The sequence below is a fragment of the Zosterops lateralis genome (assembly GCF_965231275.1).
Source record: "Zosterops lateralis genome assembly, chromosome: 1".
NCBI classification, from domain to species: domain Eukaryota; kingdom Metazoa; phylum Chordata; class Aves; order Passeriformes; family Zosteropidae; genus Zosterops; species Zosterops lateralis.
The window spans coordinates 28,462,996-28,486,366 of record NC_139762.1 but is presented as its reverse complement, the minus strand read 5'-3'; the positions used below and the strand labels follow the sequence as shown (position 1 = coordinate 28,486,366).

At 35.8% G+C, this 23,371-nt stretch overlaps 1 protein-coding gene across 1 annotated transcript in view; it reads left to right on the top strand.

Moving 5' to 3' along the window:
* The window catches only part of THSD7A (thrombospondin type 1 domain containing 7A), a 282,091-nt gene that overhangs the window by 248,415 nt on the left and 10,305 nt on the right, over positions 1 to 23,371 (top strand). The window contains exons 16-25 of the mRNA XM_083855180.1: positions 2,162 to 2,340; positions 6,729 to 6,862; positions 7,485 to 7,638; positions 8,417 to 8,558; positions 9,034 to 9,149; positions 14,649 to 14,766; positions 16,565 to 16,710; positions 17,312 to 17,486; positions 19,579 to 19,752; positions 20,734 to 20,829. Coding sequence (XP_083711306.1) covers positions 2,162 to 2,340; positions 6,729 to 6,862; positions 7,485 to 7,638; positions 8,417 to 8,558; positions 9,034 to 9,149; positions 14,649 to 14,766; positions 16,565 to 16,710; positions 17,312 to 17,486; positions 19,579 to 19,752; positions 20,734 to 20,829 — 1,434 coding nt within the window. The remainder of the gene's footprint in view (positions 1 to 2,161; positions 2,341 to 6,728; positions 6,863 to 7,484; positions 7,639 to 8,416; positions 8,559 to 9,033; positions 9,150 to 14,648; positions 14,767 to 16,564; positions 16,711 to 17,311; positions 17,487 to 19,578; positions 19,753 to 20,733; positions 20,830 to 23,371) is intronic.

Below are 23,371 nucleotides of genomic sequence, written 5' to 3'. Positions count from 1 at the left end.
GAGGTCTATGGAAGTCCTTAAAGTCTTCCTGAAGCAGCCTGGACTCATTCAAGTTACCCACTTAAGGATGCACAGTATATTTAAAACAACTTGAATTTGGGTTTTTCAGAGCTTAATTACCAGAGATAGAAATTTGAAAAATGGTAAATGGCATAACTGTGTTATAGTAGAAAGTTTTCTCCAGAAAAATGGTACTTAAAAGTTATGTTGAAAGTAAAAGCAGCGTTTCAGAATTACAAGAAATTTCATAGAGCAATGAAATATTCACTTTGTTCTATCAGACAATAAATATCCCTAAACATTTATTGTTTGGAGGGAATTGTTTCTTTTAATTTGTTTTGGGGTTTTTTCCATTTTTATTCAGTAGCTTCCTAATTGAGTACATGGTTTTGTATAGCACATGCAAGGACTTGTTGAAAACTCATTTCTGGTGAAGGCACAGACTTTGGTATTAATGCAATCAAACTTCAGTGTATGATGGAGCTCTGAGATAGGGTGCATCAGATTTCTAGGACTCAGAGATGTCAGCGAGGGTGAAATGCATCTACTACTGCAGGTGAATCTGTGTCAGCACCTCTGATATGCAGGGATGTGATCCTCAAAAATGTATTTTGTTGAACACAGTTTCCCTTTCATATGCTTTCACTGAACTGGTCACTCAAATAGCAACAGATATTTAATAAATATGTTTGTAATTCAAGGTAATAATATTATAGTCATTTTAACAAAAATGTGTTTGGTAAGCAGTAGTTTCACAATGCACAAGTCCAGGATGTGCTCTGTATATTTATTTAAATATTTAACACTTCTAAACAAAGTAAAACCATACAGATTAAAACCATCATCTGAATTTGGCCACAAAATACACTAAATGCTACTGTATGTTTTTTTTAAAAAACATTTCTTTATATCTATAGCACTTTAACTATATCTAAAACAAAAAATTAACTAGAAATAGGTATATAGAATTGAAATCTAAGTGTTCTTATTCTTTACAAACCATGAGATTAGTTGTTATTGGTTGCTTTTAGAAGAGACAAAACAACTTTACTTAGAAGCATAGGTTAAAAACAATTCAGCTTTGATAAAAAGACTGATCCCTTTCGAATTTAAAAATTCTATATATCTGACAAGCAACTGAAACATTTGAAGCCTAGCAAACCATGGCAATCTTTTGAGGATGATCTTAGCCAAATATGTGCCTATTTTGCAAGTTTTTATTAAATATTTTAATACAATTTTAAATTCACGAAGATTTTTAATCTGTAAAGTGAATATTTGCTAATGGCAAATGCTTTGCAGACCTGACACAGGAAAGGGGAGAAGAGAGTGCAGGATATAGTTGTAGTAAACATGCAGTAAAGGCCAGCTTTTATTTGGTGTATTATAGCTTCTCCCTTAAATATTGGAATAAATTACTCATTTTGTAGAGCTACAGCATATGTTGCTTTTGAAAGAAAGACATTTTCACTTATTCAGTGAATTGAGGCCTCATGTTACTCCCTGCAGACCATGTCATACCCCCTTCCAACCTCTCTGGACCAATGACTGATCCAAAACAAACATCTGCTTTTCCATTCAGTGCAATTATTCAGTGTGCTGCTGGGGGCAGATGGTTGTTAATCGGCAGATCATTAATGTGGCAGGCTACTCTCTCTTTCTAGCCTCAGAAAGGTCACAAGGTGTTAAGTTCCCTTGCTCCAGGCTGGCGAGATGCATTTCTTCTCAGTTGGATTTTTGATGTATGACTGCAATTGAGTTACTTGATACAGTTGTGGAGTATCCTTTAATTAAATATTTTTTCCTTTAAAAAATTACATATCATTTATACAGAGTGAAAATGATGCCGCCAAGAGATGGTTAGTGTCAATTACACTGTAGCTGTCAGAAAGTTTGAATGCTGAAATCTGGAGAGTGTGAATCCTAATCAGTTGGGATGATGAGCAGTGAGATGCTCAGCTGCTACTCTAACACAGTCTCCAGCTATATGTGTCAATTTTCTGCAGAATTTAATTTATCCCTAATGATGAAGAGATCTCTCTATTCACACAGTCCTGTCAAGTCAAACTTTGGGGAATCTAAATGAAGCAGACGAGGGCTTCAGGGAGAAGTCACAAACTGACATGCTGAAGAGGTTTCACTTTCTTTTCCATTCATGCAGGGTATATTGAAGAAGCCTGTATCATTCCATGTCCCTCAGACTGCAAGCTCAGTGAGTGGTCCAACTGGTCTCGCTGCAGTAAATCCTGTGGGAGTGGGGTAAAGGTTCGGTCTAAATGGCTTCGTGAAAAACCCTACAATGGTGGAAGACCCTGTCCAAAGCTAGATCACGTCAATCAGGTAATTTGATTTATATTTATATTACTGATACAGCTTTTTCTATCCCTCAGATAAATAACTCTTTTATCTTATTTTTTGTTGTAGAAAAATGGTGTAACATAAGGAGCTGATAGAGGTAGAAGGAGTATGCGTTGGTTTAGAGTTCCTCAGGCAGTAAAGGATCTGTCTTAGTTACTTCCTCATCTGCAAGAATTTTGCATTTTTTGTGAACTGCAGAATGGAGACAATAAAACATGCTTACATACCATACAGATTTTAAAGACTGTGTTTCCAAAGATCTCTTACCTGCAGGGATTCTCTAAAAAAGATGGAGAGAAACTTGGTACAGAGCTATGTAATGACAGGCAAATGGCTTCAAAGTGAGAGTAGGAAGAAATTCTTCACTCAGAGAGTGGTGAGACACTGGAATGGGTTATGTGGAGAAGTTCAGAATGCCTCATCCCTGGAAATGTTCAAAGCCTTGTTGGAAGGGGCTGTGTGCAAACTAGTCCAATGGGAGGTCTCTGCCCGTGGTAGGGGGCTTGGAACTAGATGAGCTTTAATGTTCCTTCTAATCTGTGACAGGGAGTGAAATGTCTCATTACAGTTGCTCAAACTGGCAAGATTTTTAATGTCACTCCCTGACCAACTTAGATCAGAAAACAAAACTCTCAAACAGTAATACAGTATCATCCCAGTGATCCTTAGAGGGTTCTCCTCAAGCTGGAGCTTGACCTTCTTGGGTACACTTGCCCTGGCAGTGAAGTTCCAGTCACAAATGCACTTCTGAACTCAGTCTCCCAGTTCTCACACAAACTGCACTTTTGCAGCATGGAGCTGCAGTCTGGGTCAATACAGTCTGGATCCTCTTCAAGTGAAACTAAACCATAAAATGTGATCCAAGAGCACGATGGGAGTGCTGGAATGCTTGGACCACTAATAAGCATTTAGTCTTTGGGACCAAGTTTACCACTAACCCAAGTTAAACGCCTGAAGTTTCTTTCCTTCGGAGAGATTTAGAAAGGAAAAACATTCTTTGTCAATTAACTTATGCTCTTCAAAGTTGATTTGTATTCATACTACTGTTGAATTTAATTTAGTCTGCAGAGGCATATTAAACAACCACATGGTCTTTTTTGTAAATATTCAAAGATTTTTAAAAAATGTGCTCTCAATTTACATTTGAATAAAAATGCGTGTGCTTTACATTATCCTATTGACATTTTGCTAGAACAAAATGAAATGGCTTGTTGATCTAATTTTCTACTTTAGGGGATGTAATTAGTTCTAATTGAGAAAATCATAAGTGTTAAACCACAGCTAATAAACTAAGTTTGTGATCTACTTTAACAAAACATGAGCTAGAATGAGGGTTGCTGGATTTGGGTCAGCATGTAAATATGCTTTAAATTAGGAGGAACATGTTTCAATAGGAGAAAATTATAGTCTGTACAAAAGTCTTTTTCCTTCTTTAATATTCATGTAGTACATAATAGGCTTGTATTTTTCTGCATGAAAGGTGATTTTGTTGGAGGTCTGTTCGTCACTATTATGCAGCACTATTGCCCTCTGCCGGTCCTTTGACTCACTTGATTTGTGGTTACATAGTATTTGACAAAGAATAGTTGATTAAAAATATAATTATTGTAAAAATAAAATTGAAATGTAGTACTTTCATTATAAGGATGTTCCACAGATAACACAAGGATATTGAAGAATATAAAGGCTGTATTTTCCATTTTTAAATGCATTCCCTTTCAATTCAGAAACATGCAGAGAAATACACAGAGATATTCCAATTTTGAATTAGTTATTTAAACTAAATATGATCCACCATTCAGCTGGAAAATAACTGAATTTTCGGAGTAATAATTCAATAATAATTCAATATAATGTTTTTCAGTTACATATTTATTACTGATATATGTAACATGCTTATTTGCATATGTATGGCCCATAGTGGTAAGATTGGATCTTTGGTGCCCACAAGTATGTGTACTATGATTTACATAAGAACTATGCTGTAAAATGCCATCCAGGAATTATGAACATGTTGTCTAGCCCAGGGAACAGGAGATGGGAGGGAGAATGCTGGCAGTCTGCTAGTACCTACATAAAGGGCTGTTGCAAAGAAGGAGGAAATAATCCATTTTCCATGGCCATCGTGGATAGGATAAGAAGCAGTGGGCTTACACTGCTGCAAGCAGATTTGGGTTAAGCCTTGGGAAAACTTTCTAACAGTAAGGCTAGGGAAACACTGGAATAAAATGCTTAAGACCTTGTTAAGGAGTCGTTCAGTGTCTCTCAGGGCTGACAGGTGTGCCTGTGATTTGAGGAAGGACTGACTGAGCACAGTGAAAGCTGGATGTGTCACTCAATGTCTCTCCTCCTGGGCTGTGCATGCCAGGGTGGCTCCCAAACCACACTCTAACTGAATAAATCTTGCTCAGTAGGCTGAAAGAGATCATAATTACAGTAGTAATGGAGTCAGGTATGATATAAAATCATGTCAATGGCCATCAGATGATTTCAAATGAAGGAACTAGTCTGAGATTGTTAAAGAAATTAAGGACATCCATCTTTTCACTGATTATAAGCATTATTTTCCCCCTTATCAAGAGCAGGATGGGTATGCAATTCTTATACCCCCCAATTACTATGGCCTGCAGTCATAGCTACAAAAATGCCAGTAAGGTCAGGAGAATGCCACTCACGTGCAATGCAATATAAAGTCCTCCTCTGGCTTTCTGTCAAGATATCCAACTTCTGTGTTAATGCAAAAGCCGTTGAATATGTGGGCTTTACATATTTCTTCTTATGCTAACCAGGGTCAGACATATAGAAATTTCTCTGAATTAAGGCTTTCCTATTCTCATTTTAGAAATTGTAGAGAAGAATTCTAAAGAACACATTTTAAACAGAGTCCAGTACCTTCCTTAACATGCATTTTCACCACACGCTTTTATGCCTTTTATTATTTATGTAGTTCAGAGAAGGCCCTAGTATGCTGAATATGCTGGTGTTCTCGTACATGGGCTGATCAGCTGCATAGTGATATGATATCAGACTCTGCACATTTAGTGTTCAAGTCATTATATTGTATTTTGTTGCAGGTTAACTATCAAACTATGAGCCCTCTTTTTCTGTGGAGGAAGGGTGCTGAAAAGAATCAAGAATTTGTTTTAGACAAGTCTTAGATTGCCCAGCAGCTTTAGTTATGCTGACTTGATACCTGGAATGATACATCAAATTAGCTGGTATAATTTCAAGGCAATGGGCTTTAAGTAATTTATGGATAATTAAGATATTCCATTAAGGACTTTGGAAGAATGAGACTTGACAGTTCCATTTATTTCTTTGAATCTATTGCACTTAATGCTGTCAGAAGAATTTCAATTGATAGAGAAGTCCAGTGTCCTCCAAAAACTCTGAGGATTTTCTCTTATGTAAGAGAGACTAGATTCCCTACTGTGTAAAGTTTGATGGTCATTATAGGCAAAAAGGGAAAACAGTTTAAACATATAACCAAGAAAGATACTAGGTAATATGCAGTTTCTTCCCAGCAGTTGTGATTTATAAAATTACTTTTTTTCCAAGGGCAAACTTTTTGCAAATTACCTTATGACAGAAAAAGAGATCCAAGAGAAAAAAATTAATGCTGTTTGTTTTGCAGAAGTAACAGAATATTGTCTATAATAAAAGCCAAATTGTTGCCATTTAAATACCCATACTTCACTCTAATAATTCTAAATTTTCTCTTTGCTTTTTTTTTTTTTTTCCCTTTTGGCTTCATGGAAATACTTTCTTCAGGCACAGGTAAGAGTTTGTAAAATAGAGATTTAAGCTCAACATATGTTTCTTGCTCAACATGTGCTGTGTGTCCCTTTTTTGTAATGTATGTTTGAGTCAGCATGTGGAACACTGTAGAAATTGCTATATGAGATGTCATTTAAAAATTTGTATTCAAATCTAAACATAATACTAATGCTGGTACACAAATATATTACAGTGATTTTAAGCAATGAATAAATAAAGTGAATCAATGTATATTGGTATCATTTCTCGTGGGGTCACTTCTCCTTAGTAATACAAAAAACTCCACAGCTAATGCCTGAGATAATAATATAATAATAATAGTGGGATGGAATTGTGGAGAAGAGATGTGAAGGATATAGTTTAAGTGCTAGTAGAGTTTTAACATCACTTTTAAAAAAGTTGTACTCATGAGCTAGCCTACTTACAGACTTTATGTTAGTTGTGTTGATGTTTTTGCTCAAAATGGTGTCTAAATCATCAAGTTTGTATTTTTTATTCTTCCCAAAAAGAGCATTAATGTGTTTTCTATATGATAACTTTCACATTTTATCTTATTTGTGTGCACCAAAACTGACACTGAATGTGGATTCCAGGTGTATGAAGTAGTCCCCTGCCACAGTGACTGCAGCCAGTACATATGGGTTACTGAGCCCTGGAGCGTCTGCAAGGTGACCAATGTGGACTTAAAAGAGAATTGTGGAGAAGGTGTTCAAACAAGGAAAGTCAGGTAAAACAATATAATTCCTTCACTTTAAAGAACCTTCACTTTTGGTGTTGGCTGTATTTATTTTGATATAATTTTATGTAATGCCTAGTGTTGAATCTGGACCTGGACCCTGGCTGATATAAATTAGAATAGATTCAGAGAGTGCAATGTGATTCCATCTACTTGTTATGGATATAGACCTTGATTCCTAACTTAATCTATTGGTATTTAAAAGGCATCTTTTTGTGTAAATTAAGGATTAATACTAAGAATATAAAATTTTTAAAGTTTTAATGGTTCTGGATTTTAAGTTATCAGCTGAAGTATGCACAAAAATGTCTAAACCATAGATGATTTGCATTATTCTGTTTTAGAGATAAGCTAATGTCAAGCAAATTACCTGCCCAGGGGCTTTCAGCAAATCACTGATAGGGACTGTCTAAATTATGTGCATGTCTTTATATTGCTGTCATCTGTGAAAACAAGGATTGTTTTTGGCTCTTCAGCTTTTCTTGGATTTTCATAGATCAATACTTATTTCATTTATGCGCTGACATAATGTTAAAATGCCTCAGAATACTGTAGAACGCATACCATATGAAATCCATGGCAAATGAAGTTCATGTGCACATATTTTTTCCAGGTGCATGCTAAACACTGTGGATGGTCCTTCTGACACAGTAGAAGACTATTTGTGTGATCCTGAAGAGATGCCACTTGGTGCTAGAAAATGCACATTGCCATGTCCTGAGGACTGTGTTATGTCTGAATGGGGATCATGGTCTCAGTGTTCTTTGGTAAGAAGAATACTGAAGTGTCACATTTACAGTTTTGGGAGAATACTTTAAAATTGCATGTATGATGCATTTTTCAAAGATACTGAACTGGTTACACCTGTAAATATCTATATATAGTGTCATCTTTAGGGTTGTTTTTTGTTGGGTGCAGGTAAATTGTGACAGTGTCTTCCATTAAGCTAAATTCCTCCAGAACACAGACTAAAATGTGCCCAGTGGTCACTTTTCCCAGTGTGGGGTGCCTTCTGTGTGGTGGAATAGCTTTGGCTTGTGAGTCTGTCTTTGAGCCTAACTCTGAGCCTCCGCATAGCAGCACAGTCACTGAACTAAAAATGTCACTATCCTGGTATGAATGACGAAGTCTGCAGATCAAGACTGAGCATAGAAAAGTAATTTCGGGTCTCCTCTCCCCTTCCTTCCTGACAGTATCTTCAAAAAAAAATATCAAAAAACCCAAAACAAAACCCAAAAGTGTTTCAGGGCCTCTGAGAGCCTTTGGAGCACTACATTATAACATTTGGAAAGTGGGCATCTCGATATCCTGTTTATTAGTGAAATAGTTCCAAAGTACTAATACTGAAATATGCACTAGTTAGGAAAACAGAGTCATCTTGCCAGGTTAAAGGAAAAAGAAAAGAGTTTCTCTTATACATTAGCATTAACCTGTTATTTTACACTTGTGTTTTGTGAAGGGATTATTTAAAAGGTTGCTGTAATGCTGCATACAGAGGTATCAGGGTGCCAAAATATTTAAGCTGTTTCCAATCTTGCTTTCAAGCCATGTAATGGAAGTAGTGTCCGTGAAAGGTCAGCTGAATGCCTAAGACAACCAGATGATGGAAAGCCTTGTCCTGCTGCCACCGAGGCAGAAGCCTGCACTTTGAACAAGAACTGCTACCACTATGACTACAATGTGACAGGTATTTCTATTATTGTGCTCTAGTGACAGCCTGGGACCTCATCTTACAGCTCATTTCCATTCACCTTACAGGATGGATTTTTTCTGCTTTTTGTTCTTATCCAGAGGCAGCTGTGGAACTTGTACTGGAAACTGATTCAGACTGTTTGATTCAGATAAAATATTAAATTCAGAATCTGCATGTGAAATGCGCATGCTGTAACTCCAGGAAAAGTATTTCTCATATCATTTTGTGATTTACTCAAAATCCATACAGACAAAAGCAAACATGAACTTTTCAGGAAGGTACCATGACATTAACTATTTGCAGTAAAGGTCACTGTTTCAAAAATGTGTAGCAGCTGAGCTCTGTGAGCCTTTCCATGTGTAAAAATTGTTTATGAGGGTTATATTAGGCCATCAGAATTAGGTGGGAGACTGGCTCATTATGAATTCTCTCAGAAAGTCTGCGATGCTAATGAATTCCTCCTTTGCAGACTGGAGCACATGCCAGCTCAGTGAGAAGGCTGTCTGTGGCAGTGGCATCAAAACACGGATGCTCGATTGCGTTCGCAGCGATGGCAAATCGGTTGACCTGAAATACTGTGAAGAGGTGAGTGGGTACCTGTGAGAAAGCTTCCTTCTAATGGTGCTAATTAATACGGAGCCAACTGAGCTGTATGGCATCTTCACCAGATGTTTTGCAACACTTTCATGGATTGTTAAGTACCTCTGAAATGAACCGAGCCATCAACTGATTTTTATACTATTTCCTTTGGTTACTTTTAAGTGCCTCTGTGAACATATGCTAATTATTATGTCCTGAAGGAAATTACTTAGAAACAATAATTAATAAAGTAGAATAAAGGTAATAAATCTCAATCAGAATACTAATCATAATTCTAATTTGATACAACTTCTGCATGGAGTCTTGGACACCTGCCAGTATCAATCATTTACTCAATGTGTTGGAAAATATTTCTCACATGTCGTTCTGCAGCTGGGCTGAATGCTAACTTCTTGTATCCAGCTGTGTGATGCAAAAAATACCCAGGCTAGCGTGAAAAAATATGTAGCATGAATGTAATATTAAGTAGGAGTATATATGGAGAACTAGCTATCAGACAGGAGCCCCTTAAATTTTGAGAGAGCCACTTTGCAAATGTTCAAACTAACCCTCGATTTGACAGCACTGGTTTCCTGACATTGTGTGTGTCAGTTCTAATGCTTTCAATTGCATGGAGACTGTAGTATGACAAAGACCATGACACATCACTATTACTACTTTAAGGCAAATCCTACATGCATTTCTGATGGAAACTAACTGCACTTGTTTCAGCTGCCATTCCCCCACCACCATGACATCAGAAATAAAATTACTGTCAATGAGGGACAAAGAGGCCTCCACAGCAGTTTTGGAACTAACAGCTTTTCTGCAGGACCCCTCTGGCTACTAGCTGCTTTCAGGATGTGCCCACAGAAAAGAGTCTCATCAGAAGTCGAGGGAGTCAGGAAACTCATCACTTACTTTGGACTATATTTCCTAATGATGTATCTGACCTACTTAAACTTCTCCAATCTCCTCTGACATCCTGGATTCCTGAATCAAAAAGTTCTTATCAAAGGCAGAGAGTTTCAGCTGAGACTTACTTCTGTCCCATGTTCCTCCTTCCCTCATAGTTCTTGGGTTTCTAATCAAATCTAATTATTTCACAGAATCATAAAATGGTCTGGGTTGGAAGGATTCTTAAAGATCATCACCTTAAAGATGAAAGTCCTTTCTATGGGCAGGGTCACCTTTCACTATAGCAGGTTGCTGAAAGCCCACTCTGAATTGAACACTTCCAGGAATGGGAAAGCCACAAAAATTATGTCTGAAAAACCCTCAGGATATGACTACCTACCAGCAAGTTGCTGTGAAGTTAATAAGGCAATGCATTAATGCTTTTTATAATGTTTTAATGTGTTAAAAAGGAGAAAGAAATGTCTATAATTTCTAAGGGATTGCAATATTGATTAATTAATACCAAAATATGATGTAAAATATCCATCCAAATAAATATTTCAACAGAAAAAAATATTATCTATTTGATTCTATGGGAAAATATATTTCTTCTACTGTAAAATCAAGAAATTATTTCTGTTAAGCAAAGACTTAAAACAGCATTTAGAACCAATTACATTTTACACTGGTATTTCACTTCAGAAAACCTCTGGAGTTTTCCTGCGTTTAAGAAATGGAAGTTTATTATTCAGAGAAATAATGAGGGCAGGAATATGATATCTCAAGAGCTACTTGCTGTAAATGACTGGCCAACAGACATCACTGCAGTGGTGCCCTGGATTTATCAACAGTCACTGTGCTGCATTCTTATTCGCCCTTTTGATTTTCTAGATCATACAGAGATGCATCTTCTTGTAGAGAGGGCTGATCCACTCCCCAGTCACACAGTTAAGACTATTTGTTGAATTATGGATGTGTAAGCAGTGGTCCAACAAGGTCAAAGGCTGATCCAATAACTGAGGAGTAAAACCTGTTAACCTGATTAGCAGGAAAGCCAAGCTGTTCAGATCTTAACAGACCCTTCACTCTAAAGATGTGAAAGCCAACTCTGTGACCTTGCAAGTCATGAGAGTATTCAAGAAATTATGAAAATGTGAATACACACTTGCTAATGATCCTTCAGGGTTAGGGTTTCTGGTGTGGTTTTGCATTATAAGGGCAGTGCAGAAATATTAAGTGAAGTTAAGAATAAGGTGCATGTGGTTGGAAAAGTTGATGAATAGGAAAAATATGAAGTAATTTTGTAATGAGCTAATGAATTTTCTCTGGGTTATCATAAAACTTTGTACTAGGTGTATGAACAAAGATTTGCTTAATTTATGTGTAGGTACATTTACTGAATTATGTGCCTTATTATTATATGCAAAGAAGAGAGCTTATAATAGATAAGCTACACTGATCCCTAAGAAATTAGAACACATTATTGCAATGAGTTTCCATATAATATATGGTTCAAGAAAATATTAAAGCCATATATTAAAAAAAACCTACATGCTGAATTTTGTCTGTAACTATCTCCAGGTGTAAGCATCAGCAGAGTTAAATACTAACATTCCATCTGAGCCCCTGTGTTCTGGTTTCCTTATGTGTCCGTATGATCTTCTGTTTATTTGAGTTGATCAGCTAAAGAAGGTAGCCCGTCATCCTGATTACTGCCAAGATAAATCAATTTCTAGAGCTTATTTCCAAGGCCTGGTTATGTTAATGTAGTTCTCTTCAAACTCTCAAAGCATAGTAATACTGGATTACTTGGTTTCTACTTATCACAAGAACTTGACTTCTCTTTCTTTAAATATTTGAAAATCAAATCACCTAAAGCAAGCCAATCCTGTTAATATTCCTTTTTATAGACTTATATTCATTCATTTGCCATTAATTAAAGATGAGGAAAGCCTAGAAATCAGCAGTTGTGTCTGCATTAAAAATCAGACTTTGCTGGTTTATTGGTGAATAGTCCGCTTGTCAGATTACATGATTAACCTCCAGCAGAAAGGTTTAATCTTTGGTGCCAGACATTCCTATAAACAAATGCAGATACTTCTTGTGGATCACAGGATTTACAGACCATGCTAATGTGGCAGCCTGCTGCCCCTGGCATGTGTGACCAGCAGCACAGAGTGCACAGGGGTAGCTTTCAGTACTTGCCGTTGTTGAGTCAGAAACCACAGCTCATCCAGAGCAAAGGCTTTAGGGTAGGGGAGCTACTGAACATTTTTTCAAATATTTTCTAAGCGCTTCAAGTTGAATTGTGGTTCATCAGTTCAAGGAAGGAGAGGAACGAGAAAGGAATATGTGAATACTATTGAATTGCAAACTGCCAGTTGTTCCCCAGATCTATTTAAGCAGCACTCCAGTATCTAAGACATGCAAATAAGAGGTCACTGTGGGTAATCTGGCCTTCAGCTTTCTCCTCTTCACTGTTAATATCTTTCTTGGGATTTTCCCTCTTGAGCTGCTGAAGTCCAGCTGAGAAGACCAGTCTTGAAAGAGAGCAGTCATGTTTCCTTAATTGGCAGAAGTCAATTCAGCAGGCTTTAAATCCTTTGCTTAGAGGGTTTGACCCAAATATGGACTTCAAAGAGGGTTCTCTAGCTTCCTAGTCATCCAAATTCCAGATTATCCAAAGGTTTCAGGTGTTTTCTGTGTGTGATAGCTGTATCATCAAGGCTATACCACCAATAAAAGAACTCATTCTTTGATGTATAAAAGCGATCAGAGGTCTAAACCGTCATTTGTCTCAATTAATGGTACTGCAAATAGCAAATTTAACACTTGGTGAGTCTATCAGGAGGAGGTATTTTCAGTACTTGTGGTAGTTTATTTATGGAGGACATGTTAATGTTGTGCCTAATTATTACTCTATGCTTGTGTTTTAGTAGTCAATAGTCGGATTATCTCCTTTTTAAAGTCTTAAATGCTGGTTTTATATCATTAACTTTTCCAGTCATTAAAATGAATAGGTATTGAAATGTATAGTTTTGGTTTTCCGGTGTTTGGTTTTTTTTGTTGTTGTTGTTGTTTTTTTGGTTTTTTTTTTTGTTTTGGTTTTTTTTTTTTTTTTTTTTTTTCTCTTAAACTAGGTGGGGATTTTTTCTATTTAAAGTTATTCACAACTGCCCAGGATTCTGAAAGGCTTCATTGATGAACGAGGTCTGCTGGTGAGGTCCAGTGAAGAGAACAGTCCTTTATGCTGGAAAGCTGTAGATCTGTTGATATTGGCAAAAAAATCACTTTCACCCTTTAGATCATACAGCCTATAACTGACTTACACTTTTAACTCAGCTGTGCAGGATGCAGACATTATTATGATAATATTTTTGCCATCGGTTGTATTTCATCTTGCATCATATATTCTCATGTGTGTTAGTGAGAACATCTCTTTCCTTCCATGGGTGGGGAAAATCTGGAGTGTGTGACTTTATAAGAAAATAGAAATGGATGTCCAAGATCAGACCAAAGGACCACATAGCTCTTGTGCCATGTCCTGAGCATGATTATAAAATTCCTCCTTCCCTGGGCCAGGGTGTTAGGCTGCATCATACTTGGGGAAAAACTGAGAACAGCATATATTTTTGGGAAAACTTGAGTCTTGAAATTAATTTTTCTGTCCCCTTCTCTCAGACTCCTACAGCAACTGGAGCTTTTACTTTATGGATATTAGTGGATTCTGGTTTTTTGTGAACTTTTTCAGGAAAATACGCAAAGATGTATTTTTTTTTTGACAAATCATTGTCAGTGTCATGTCAATACTTTTTCATGGATAGCATGATGAGCGGAACAGAATAGAATAGAATAGAATAGAATAGAACAGAACAGAATAGAATAGAATAGAATAGAATAGAATAGAATAGAATAGAATAGAATAGAATAGAATAGAATAGACATGTATTTTTACTACACATTAGGAAGAAAATGAGAGGCATAAGCAGATGCCTTGGGAAGAGTAAGAAGCACAGACATACAAGAGTTTCCAGCTACTCCTTTCACAGCTTCCACTTGTTTTCAGCTCTTGAACTGCATTTGCCTGATGGTGTTTCTCTCTGTTTAAACCTTCTGATATCCCCTCCATTAATTCATTTAGTCTCTCTTGAGCTCCTGTAAACTTTTATCATCTTCAGCATCTTCTGTATATCCAATATATGTTCATCCTCCTCCTTTTGCTAGTTTTGAACTTGGCTTCTAGTATCACTTGAATTCAATTATTAATAACTACTGAGTACTTTTGCATTCCTCTTTCAAAATACTTCATAAATTATTTTGGCCTCCACCTATTGTAAAAAGTAATACTGTAGAGATGAAGCCCTCCATTTATAGGTTCTATATATTTAGAAACTATATATAGACTATATATTCTATATATAGACTATATATTTATAGTTTAGAAAATGATTGATCAAAATGGGATTTATACATGTATATAAAGATCAGTGTATGCATTAGGACTGTCTTGAAGTGAGAATTTTAAATGTCCTAATTACTTTACTTTTTACTTTGCACTGATGATACAGGCCTGGAGTTTTGTGCTGACCATTTAACATTTTTTTTCAGCTTGGTTTGGAAAAGACATGGCAAATGAATATGTCCTGTGTGGTGGAATGTCCTGTGAACTGTCAGCTCTCTGACTGGTCCTCTTGGTCAGAGTGCTCTCAAACATGTGGCCTTACAGGTCAGTACATACCTTTGGCATATTTTAAATACAGAGTTCTCTTTTTTTTCTTTAACGAAAGTAATAATACCTCTCTTTGGAGAATTAAAAAATGTAGCTAGATAAGGAGAGTTACAGGGATGTAAATCAGCCTTATTAATGAAAATAATATGCTTGAGTGAGACTGTGCTCACTGAAAATAATGGAAATTTGGTCCAAATATTTTCTGATTCTGGGAAAAAAGAATGAGACATGATGAATGATATATTGAGAAAAAAGTAAACATTGATTTGAATATTTATTTTTCAGGTGGTGGGGAGAGGAAGAGAAGGGAAGGATTTTGTCCTAAGTTTCATTATTAGTGGTGAGATTAGACAACTAAAATTGTTCCAAAACCAAATTGGAACTGGTCTTTTTCAGTAAGTTATAGCCATGTAACAAATCTAATGACCACAAATCTTAACTGTTTTTGCGCACCCACGCAAATATCCATCTAGCTGGACAAAAATTTTGTGTGTAAGAAGTCTGCTCTTTGTTGTTCTTTGGAGCTTTTTCAAGAAAAAGTACTTTTCAAGAAAATCTTTTTTTTCTTCTGTAACATCTCAGTTGGAGCATCTGTGAATTCAAGAATGATGAGGCTCCATTTGGCAAACATCTTTCTAGCTGTCTGCAGTGAGCACAGCTGTCTGGGAGATTGATATTGTTCCGCTTATGCATGGTGGCTTGTGTAGCTTACTCTCAGCACAAGATTCATGTCATTATCATTACAGTACTCAATTGCAAATGCATGAGATTGAAATGTGGAATTAAAGATTAGTTATTTTGGCTGGCTAGCACCAGGTGTTATATAGGTAAATCTGTGTAAGGCCTTTAGTTTAATATAAGCCTCACTATACAAATTTAAACAAATACATATTTTTTCAGACTTGGATCTTATATTTATCTATAAATATATTAAAATACCACAGTTGTGTTGATTTTATGGAAACCTTTGTGAGGTGACAACTCTAGGCCAGTCATTTGATCATTCCTTCTGACACAGAAGGAAATATTCAGTTATATCATATGAACTCTCTGTAATGAAGCATAATGGTCTAATGTCCACAGCACGATGAAAGGAGAAAGAATTGCTAAAAGGATAAAAATGTCTTCCTCTTTCAGTTTATATAAGTATTTGAAATAGAACCTGCGTCTCAATGAATCTGGGTAGCATATCAGTCATGGTTGAAGAGAAGATAATTGTTGGATAAACCTGTTGAATTTTAATTTTTATTGAGCCTGAGTGAAGAATCCTCCATCTTCTTCAAAATCTGCATGTAATGTTTTTCACACAGACAGTGACAGAAAGTTGCAAGTTCTTGTTTGCTGGAATCAGACAATTATGGGACACATGTTTCTGTGTGAATTAAGGGAAGAGCACAACATGCTGGCCTCTTCTAGTAGCAAACTCTAGATGAGGAGCAGGAGTCTCCACTGAAATGGGCAAACATATTTTCACATTCATAAAGAATATTTTTCTTCAGGCTTCTGAACTAGGAAATTACTGCTTTTGTTTGCTGTTACAGGAGCAACCCTAATCAGACATCTTCCTGCACGTTTTGTGCTACAAACAAATGACAGAATATAAAGTGTCGGACTTGGAAAATATGAATCTGCGTAACGGACAAGAGCCCACAGATCAGCTTTACAATCCAATTTGTCAAATCTGGGAAAAATTGCTTTATTCAAATACAATGCTTTTCAGCAAAATAGAACTATCTTGATGAATAAATCAGTCTAACCACTTTGTTGTTAGTTATATTTCTGGGTTTTGTTACAGGAAAAATGATCAGAAGAAGGACCATAAATCAGCCATTTCAGGGTGATGGGAGGCCTTGTCCTTCTCAGATGGAGCAATTCAAACCCTGTCCAGTAAAGCCTTGTTATCGATGGCAGTATGGTCAATGGTCAGCATGCAAAGTAGAGGTAAAAGCCATATGGGACTTGGAAGTTCTAAAATGTGTGGATCCAAATGTATTTGTGATATGCCAGATTACCTCCTTACCAACTCTGTAAACAATTTGCTTCCACCTCTCTTATACAAAAACTAAAGTTGTTTTTTTTGTTTTTTGGTTTTTTTTTTTTTTTTTCCCTTTGATTTCATATTTATCAATGGATGCAGCAGTATCCTACAGATATTCAGAGTGTAAATGTAAACTTTGGTACCTGAGCAGCATCTTTACTAATATTTTGAACACTTCTATTGTAAAGAAATATCAGCAGAAATATATTCACATAATAGAAGATATCTTCACTTGACATACTGATCTAGTTGCCATTCAAAGAGATACTTAATTCCATAATTTAAGGAACAAGTAACAGTGACCAGAAATTTTGGGTTGGGTTTTTTTTTTTATTTCAGAAGTAGTGAACCATGTCTTCTCTTTTTTTGTCTTCTTTTTCTCCTTATTGAATGAATAAGTAGTTAAGCAAAAACCATAGGAGATAGAGTGACACGTAACTCATATCTAGTCTTTTAGCACTTTCTTCTGTCTAGTATCAATCAATATATGTCCACCTTCTGTAGGATGCTCAATGTGGAGAGGGAACACGAGTGAGGAACATCTCCTGTGTGGTTTATGATGGATCCACTGAAGATATTGGCAAAGTAGTAGATGATGAATTCTGTGGAGAAATAGAGCCTATTATAGATGGTGATAAGAAGATAATACTTGAAGAAACCTGCACTTTCCCCTGTCCAGGTAACAAAGCTGTCAAATAAATGTTGCGTTTCAAGATTGGTTGGGTGTCATTACAGCTATTAGGGTCTAGCATTAACCACAGGCAATTAAATCTTTTTCATCTGCTTTACTGATTGGATTTATCCATCAAATGACCCACAGAGTTACTTTCTAGGAGTAGCTTCATTACAATAAATCAATTAGAAAAAATACTAGATTTTAAATTTATGAAATCATGATCTCTCTGTCACAGATTCTGTCTAAGAGGTATATATTTTTTCACAAGACCTATTGAAATAAACCCTATATGTAACTCTATAATAAAGGGTGCTGGTTTACAGATAAATATTAGTGTTAAGTATGTAGACTATCTAACAACTTTATTAATACATTTACCCGTTGCTAAAAACTTGATGCCTTTTATGGGTGTTTAAGGAAGATAAGCTAAGACATCTTCTTTAAAGCTTCTATTCCAAATGAAAATAAAATTTTGATCTCTGAGAAAACATGAGTGCCTCTAGTTGTTTAACTCTCTGGATGTGACATGCATTTGCCTTTGTGAACTGAATCTAAAGGAGCTGTTATGAGCGATCGGGTCCATGATGCTCTTACAGAGAAGGATTAAGAGCATATAAGAGCTGTTTAATTTCCAGTAAAAACTCTCCAGTTCATTCCAAACACTTACTTGTAGAATTTGAAGTATATTGCCATCGTTTAGTGGCCATTAATGATGAATCTTCAGAAGTGGTGATAAACTCCTACAGTTCTAATGTAGCTGTCACTTCACAATGGTAGTCTGTTTTCATTCTCTTAAAACTCTCCTCTTTCCCAGGCTTTTTTTTTCCCCAGTTCCTTTCAGATTGGACTGAAGGTAAAGTTGTCTCAATAAATAGAAATTAATAAAAAATAGAGAGATTTCCATCACTTCTTTATACATAGCATACCAATTGCATAATTTTAATGTATTTTTACTTCTTAAATAGAAACTGGAAGAATACAAAGACTATAGTTAGGTTTTCATATTAGTGAATTTTATAAAAACATATAGCTGCTTACTGATTGCCTTAAAAATTTTGCTAAGCAGAGACATATTCTTCAACAATCTCACATTCAGCCAGCAAGAATAACTGCCCTGTGGGAATGTGCTAATGATACGCTCCAGCTAATGTTTCCAAAAATCACTACTTGTTTTCCTATTATGTATACATCAGTTCGTCAATTATTCAATTCTTTGCATGCTTTCCTAAGGTTGGCAAATAAAATTCCTTCATTAATCAGGCATCTGGTCAACACAGTACTGATTATCTCTGTCATCAGTATAATGCAAGGTAGCATGAATTTTTAATGGCTTTCTCACTGAAATAATGAGAACTAAGAGGTTTATTTATGAGTTTGTGCACAGTCTAGTCCCATTTTCAACAGCAGTTTTAACAAAATGGTTTCTATGTGTTGTGCCTCAGATCTTCCTTAAATGTTCTTTAGCTGATCACAGCAGTTAGAGTCATTAGTATAATTTTATTTTTCAGTTTTACACTATAGAATTCTACACGTCTATTATCCTAACGTGAAATAGCAAGAGCAGACATTTTAATCATGTTTCCATTTCCCTTTCTTGCAAAGAATTTTCCATCTGTTACTTCTATGTCTGTTTAGAGAAAACTGCATGGCGATAAGCAATAATTAATCTTTTTAATACTAGACAATGTTTTATAAGATCAAAGATTAATTGAAAAAGAGATATGTAAATTTAGCATAAGGCATACAATGCACAATATCTTAAAATGTACAAAAATCTAGACATTGGGTAGAGCATTGCAAAGAGATTCATAGTGAGGGTGATCTCATGGGAATGCTACAAGCAACTAAAACTGCTTTAGAACAAACAGGCCCTTGTATAATCTTTTTATAATATTTTCTATGACACAGATATTCAAATAGTATCAAAATGTTATCTTTTCTACACTGTGAGTCAAGCTCAAAAAGAAGAATGAAAGGAACTAACAAGAAGGAAAATTAAGAAACTGTACTTGGACATTTTTTTAAAGACATATTCAGTGCAAAAAAGCTCTTCACATGCAATGATCATTCATCTTATAAAACTGCTCTTTGACAGGGGACTGTTACTTGAGAGAGTGGTCAGAATGGAGCCTTTGCCAGCTAACCTGTGTTAATGGTGAAGATCTTGGTTTTGGAGGAATACAAGTCCGATCTAGAGCAGTGATCATTCAGGACTTAGAGAATCAACATCTCTGTCCAGAACAGGCTTTGGAAACAAGACCATGTGATGGTAAGCACCAAAATATATGTAAGGCTGGTTCCTGTAAGGAAAAAATACAGAACAACCATAATTTTGTTTTCTTTCTGTTCATGATATCAATTTTAGGCAAATCAAATTTGATAAACAGAAATGCACTCAATTTGTTGTTTTCCATATATCAACTGTAAAGAGAAAAACTTTCAAGTAGAAACGATCATGTTACCCTTCTAGAATTATTCTTTGTTAATAATGAGATTTCTTTTTATATGGGATATAGTTTTCTTATATGCTTAGCAATTAACAATTAACAAAAAGAAATCTCTGAGTTTTGATTCATAGCCAGATTTAGATTTCTCTCTACCCTTTGAATTGTTAATTGCATGACAATGTCATTAAAATGTCTCAGCCATGCTTACCACTGGTAGTAGACAAATTGTCTAAGAAAAGTAGTTTCCCGTACTGACTTGCCCGTTCAGAGGCCGGATCAGACATAAATGGATTTTATATTTATAATAGAGAGCTGAGGGGCAGAAGGACTTCATGATTCATCCCAGACCATGTGAGATGTGCACACAAGAGCTGGGACATGAAGCCAGATGCAGCCCTGGCCACTTTGCCAAGCACTGGAGCACTGGCTGAAGCTCAGTGATACCAGGAAAGAAACCTGACCCCTAAATGAGTTTTGCACAACAGATGGGCCACAACCATTATGAGGTTATTGGAAACATTGCTTGTACACATTAGCTGCATTAGGCTTGCTCATAATCCTAGTTAATGTCTGGGACACATCTGGTGTATTCTCTATGAGTCCAGTAAGTGCAGGAGACCCTGGGAGCTCCACATGTGCAGTGCAGTGCTGGATGAAGAAGGGGCTTACTAAGTGTACAAGCCATTAATCATGACTGTGGCCACAAAATGAGTATGGTCTGCTGATGAGGGTGGCTGCTGCCCATAGTAGTAGTCTAAAATCTTGCCATCAAATTTCTTGAAATGCAAATGTTCTCTGTGCAGATGGCCAGTGCTATGAGTACAAGTGGATGGCAAGCCCATGGAAGGGATCCTCTCGCACTGTGTGGTGCCAAAGGTCTGATGGTTTAAACGTCACAGGTAACTACTCCTTTTATATACGCGAAAAAAGCGCCTGGAAAACAGGTGGATAATGTGTTTTCCCAGCAAACTGAAGAAAAAAAATATAAATAAAAAATTTGATCTGCTAAAAACACTTCCTGGGGTATGAATCGAAATATTATTTTTTTTGCATATTAAAGATGTGGGTTTTTTTCTAGAATCATGCAGCATGTAATGCTAAAAGTTAATATAAATATTATCTTTTGTACTGGATCTGAAATGTTTTACATTGTATATGTTTGGGATTTTTTTTACCATAGGCATCTTTACACTTCTAAAAGTAGGGTTTCAAATTTCAGGCCTTACAACAAATAAATTTTTATGTATTACAGGTCATTTCAGTGTCTGTACAAAGGCAGAGAATGTTGCAGAACTTGATTATATCATCCATATATAATACGTCTCCTTAAAGTTAAAAATTACAAAATTTTAACAAATGTGCTAATATGAGTTTATTTCTTTACTTCAATGCCATAAATCTGTATCAAAATACATAATAGACTGCTATGGGATGTTTTGACTTTTTGTGCAAGCCAAAGCACAAAAAACATGAATTAAGAATGACAGATCTCAGAAGAAAATCTTCATGTGAATATATTTATATGGATTTATGTATTGGCAACAGGGATTCATTTAAGCTAACAGTTATGCATTTATTTAAATAATTTTTGTATCAGACCCAGTGATAGTAAAAGAATCCCAGAGATTGTAAACATATCCTCAATGCCAGCTGCTGTCAGGTCAGTCACTGCAGGGGAGCTGTTATTTATGTACTGCCACCACAATACTACTTCTTCAGGATGAAGTCCACCACTACTGTCTGTTGTAACAGTAGAAATAAAATATTTGTGTTATTTTTACAAGGTGTTGAAATAATAGCTCAAAGTCTCTTGCAAATCTTATCTTGTGGTGTAGGACTATTAAAACACGTCATGTTCACAAGAAATGCAACAGGGCATTATATATGTATCTTGATTGCTTCCTGCTTAGCTAAGATGTTTCTATGGTAAGTAAAACTCTAAGTAAGATTTCTTATTGAGATTAATGTAGGATATTATCTATGAAAGGTCCAATAGGATTTGAAGTAAATAGCATCTTGGAGATTATGGCTCTGAGATGTTAAAATCAGAATATATTCATAAATCACAGTCAGTCACATGAAAATAATAATTTCTTCTGATGTGACTAAATACAGCTTTGTGATAAATTCTAGGAAAGAAAAATAAATGTACTATTGGAAGATTTTTCATAATGGGACCTCCAAGGCAGACAAACCTCAAACCTATATTGTAACATTTTTTTTCAGAGTTTGTTTGTATGTGACCTTAAAGATGTGGTAATTTTCTAATTTGAAAGGAAGACTAATGGAATATTCCAGAACATGCAATCACTGGTCTCCATGCTACAAAAAAGTATATTTTTCATGTCTTTCTGTTAAATGCAAAGCTATAGTTTTCATGGATTTTATGATCGTTTTCAAATGCAGTTCTTGAATAGAATATTCTGTTATATTAATATATAATGTGGAGGGAACTTCTTGACATTAAATATACAGTAGTGAACCAGACTTTAATTTACATTTGTACATTTTCTGAAAGTGTTTTGTATAAACTACAGTATTTATGAGCTCCTGGATGTGATAGACCCACATACATGATTGATTTAAATTGAGATTATCTATTTTGATTCAGAAGCAACCCATATCTCTGATTACTGTCAGCCTTATTCCTGCATATTTGTCTCTAACATAGTGTGTTTTAATTCAGACATTTTTGAATGATTATTGTGAGTTTTGTTGGTATTTTAAGGTCTTTTTCTATTTACTTACTTGCATAATACCATTGTGCTGAAGAGTTCTTTTTTACTTGAAGGTGTTATTTCCCATGGGCGATGAGGCAACTCTTTCCTTCTGCTTCCTTGGATGACTGATATTTTATTACATAGATTCCCACAGGCATGTGATTTGTATGCTAGGATGTATGATTTTCTTTTCTGGGGGTGGGGAAAACTTATGGCAACCAGCAGGGTTTTCTTTGTTCTTCACCAGCCATCCCGTTAACATTTGGATCTACATAACCACAACTAACTGCATCTGCTATGGTTGTGACCAACCTCAGCTATCAGGATTTCATCATCATATCACACCAGGATAAAAATGGTATTAATTTGGGAGATGCATGATAAGTTGTCCTGTAGCAGTATAAATTTTAAACAATGTGATGCATATCCCTCTTCTATAAGATAAAACAAACAGGTAAATTGAAACTGATTCTAAATGCATTTTAAAGTCATTCTGGCTGAAATGATAGTGAAAGCCTGATTGTGTGTATTGGTCCATAACAATAACTGCACTAAGCTGTAGAAATGAAAACTAAGTCTGTATAAAAAAAGACTGAAATCCACTGTATCATTAGTATTGTAACATTCAGTACATGCTTTACAGATAAATCTGCTTTCCTTTTGTAAAATCTCAGACTAACATGAAGCCTTGATTCATAAAGGTACATGTAAAAGTGACCCA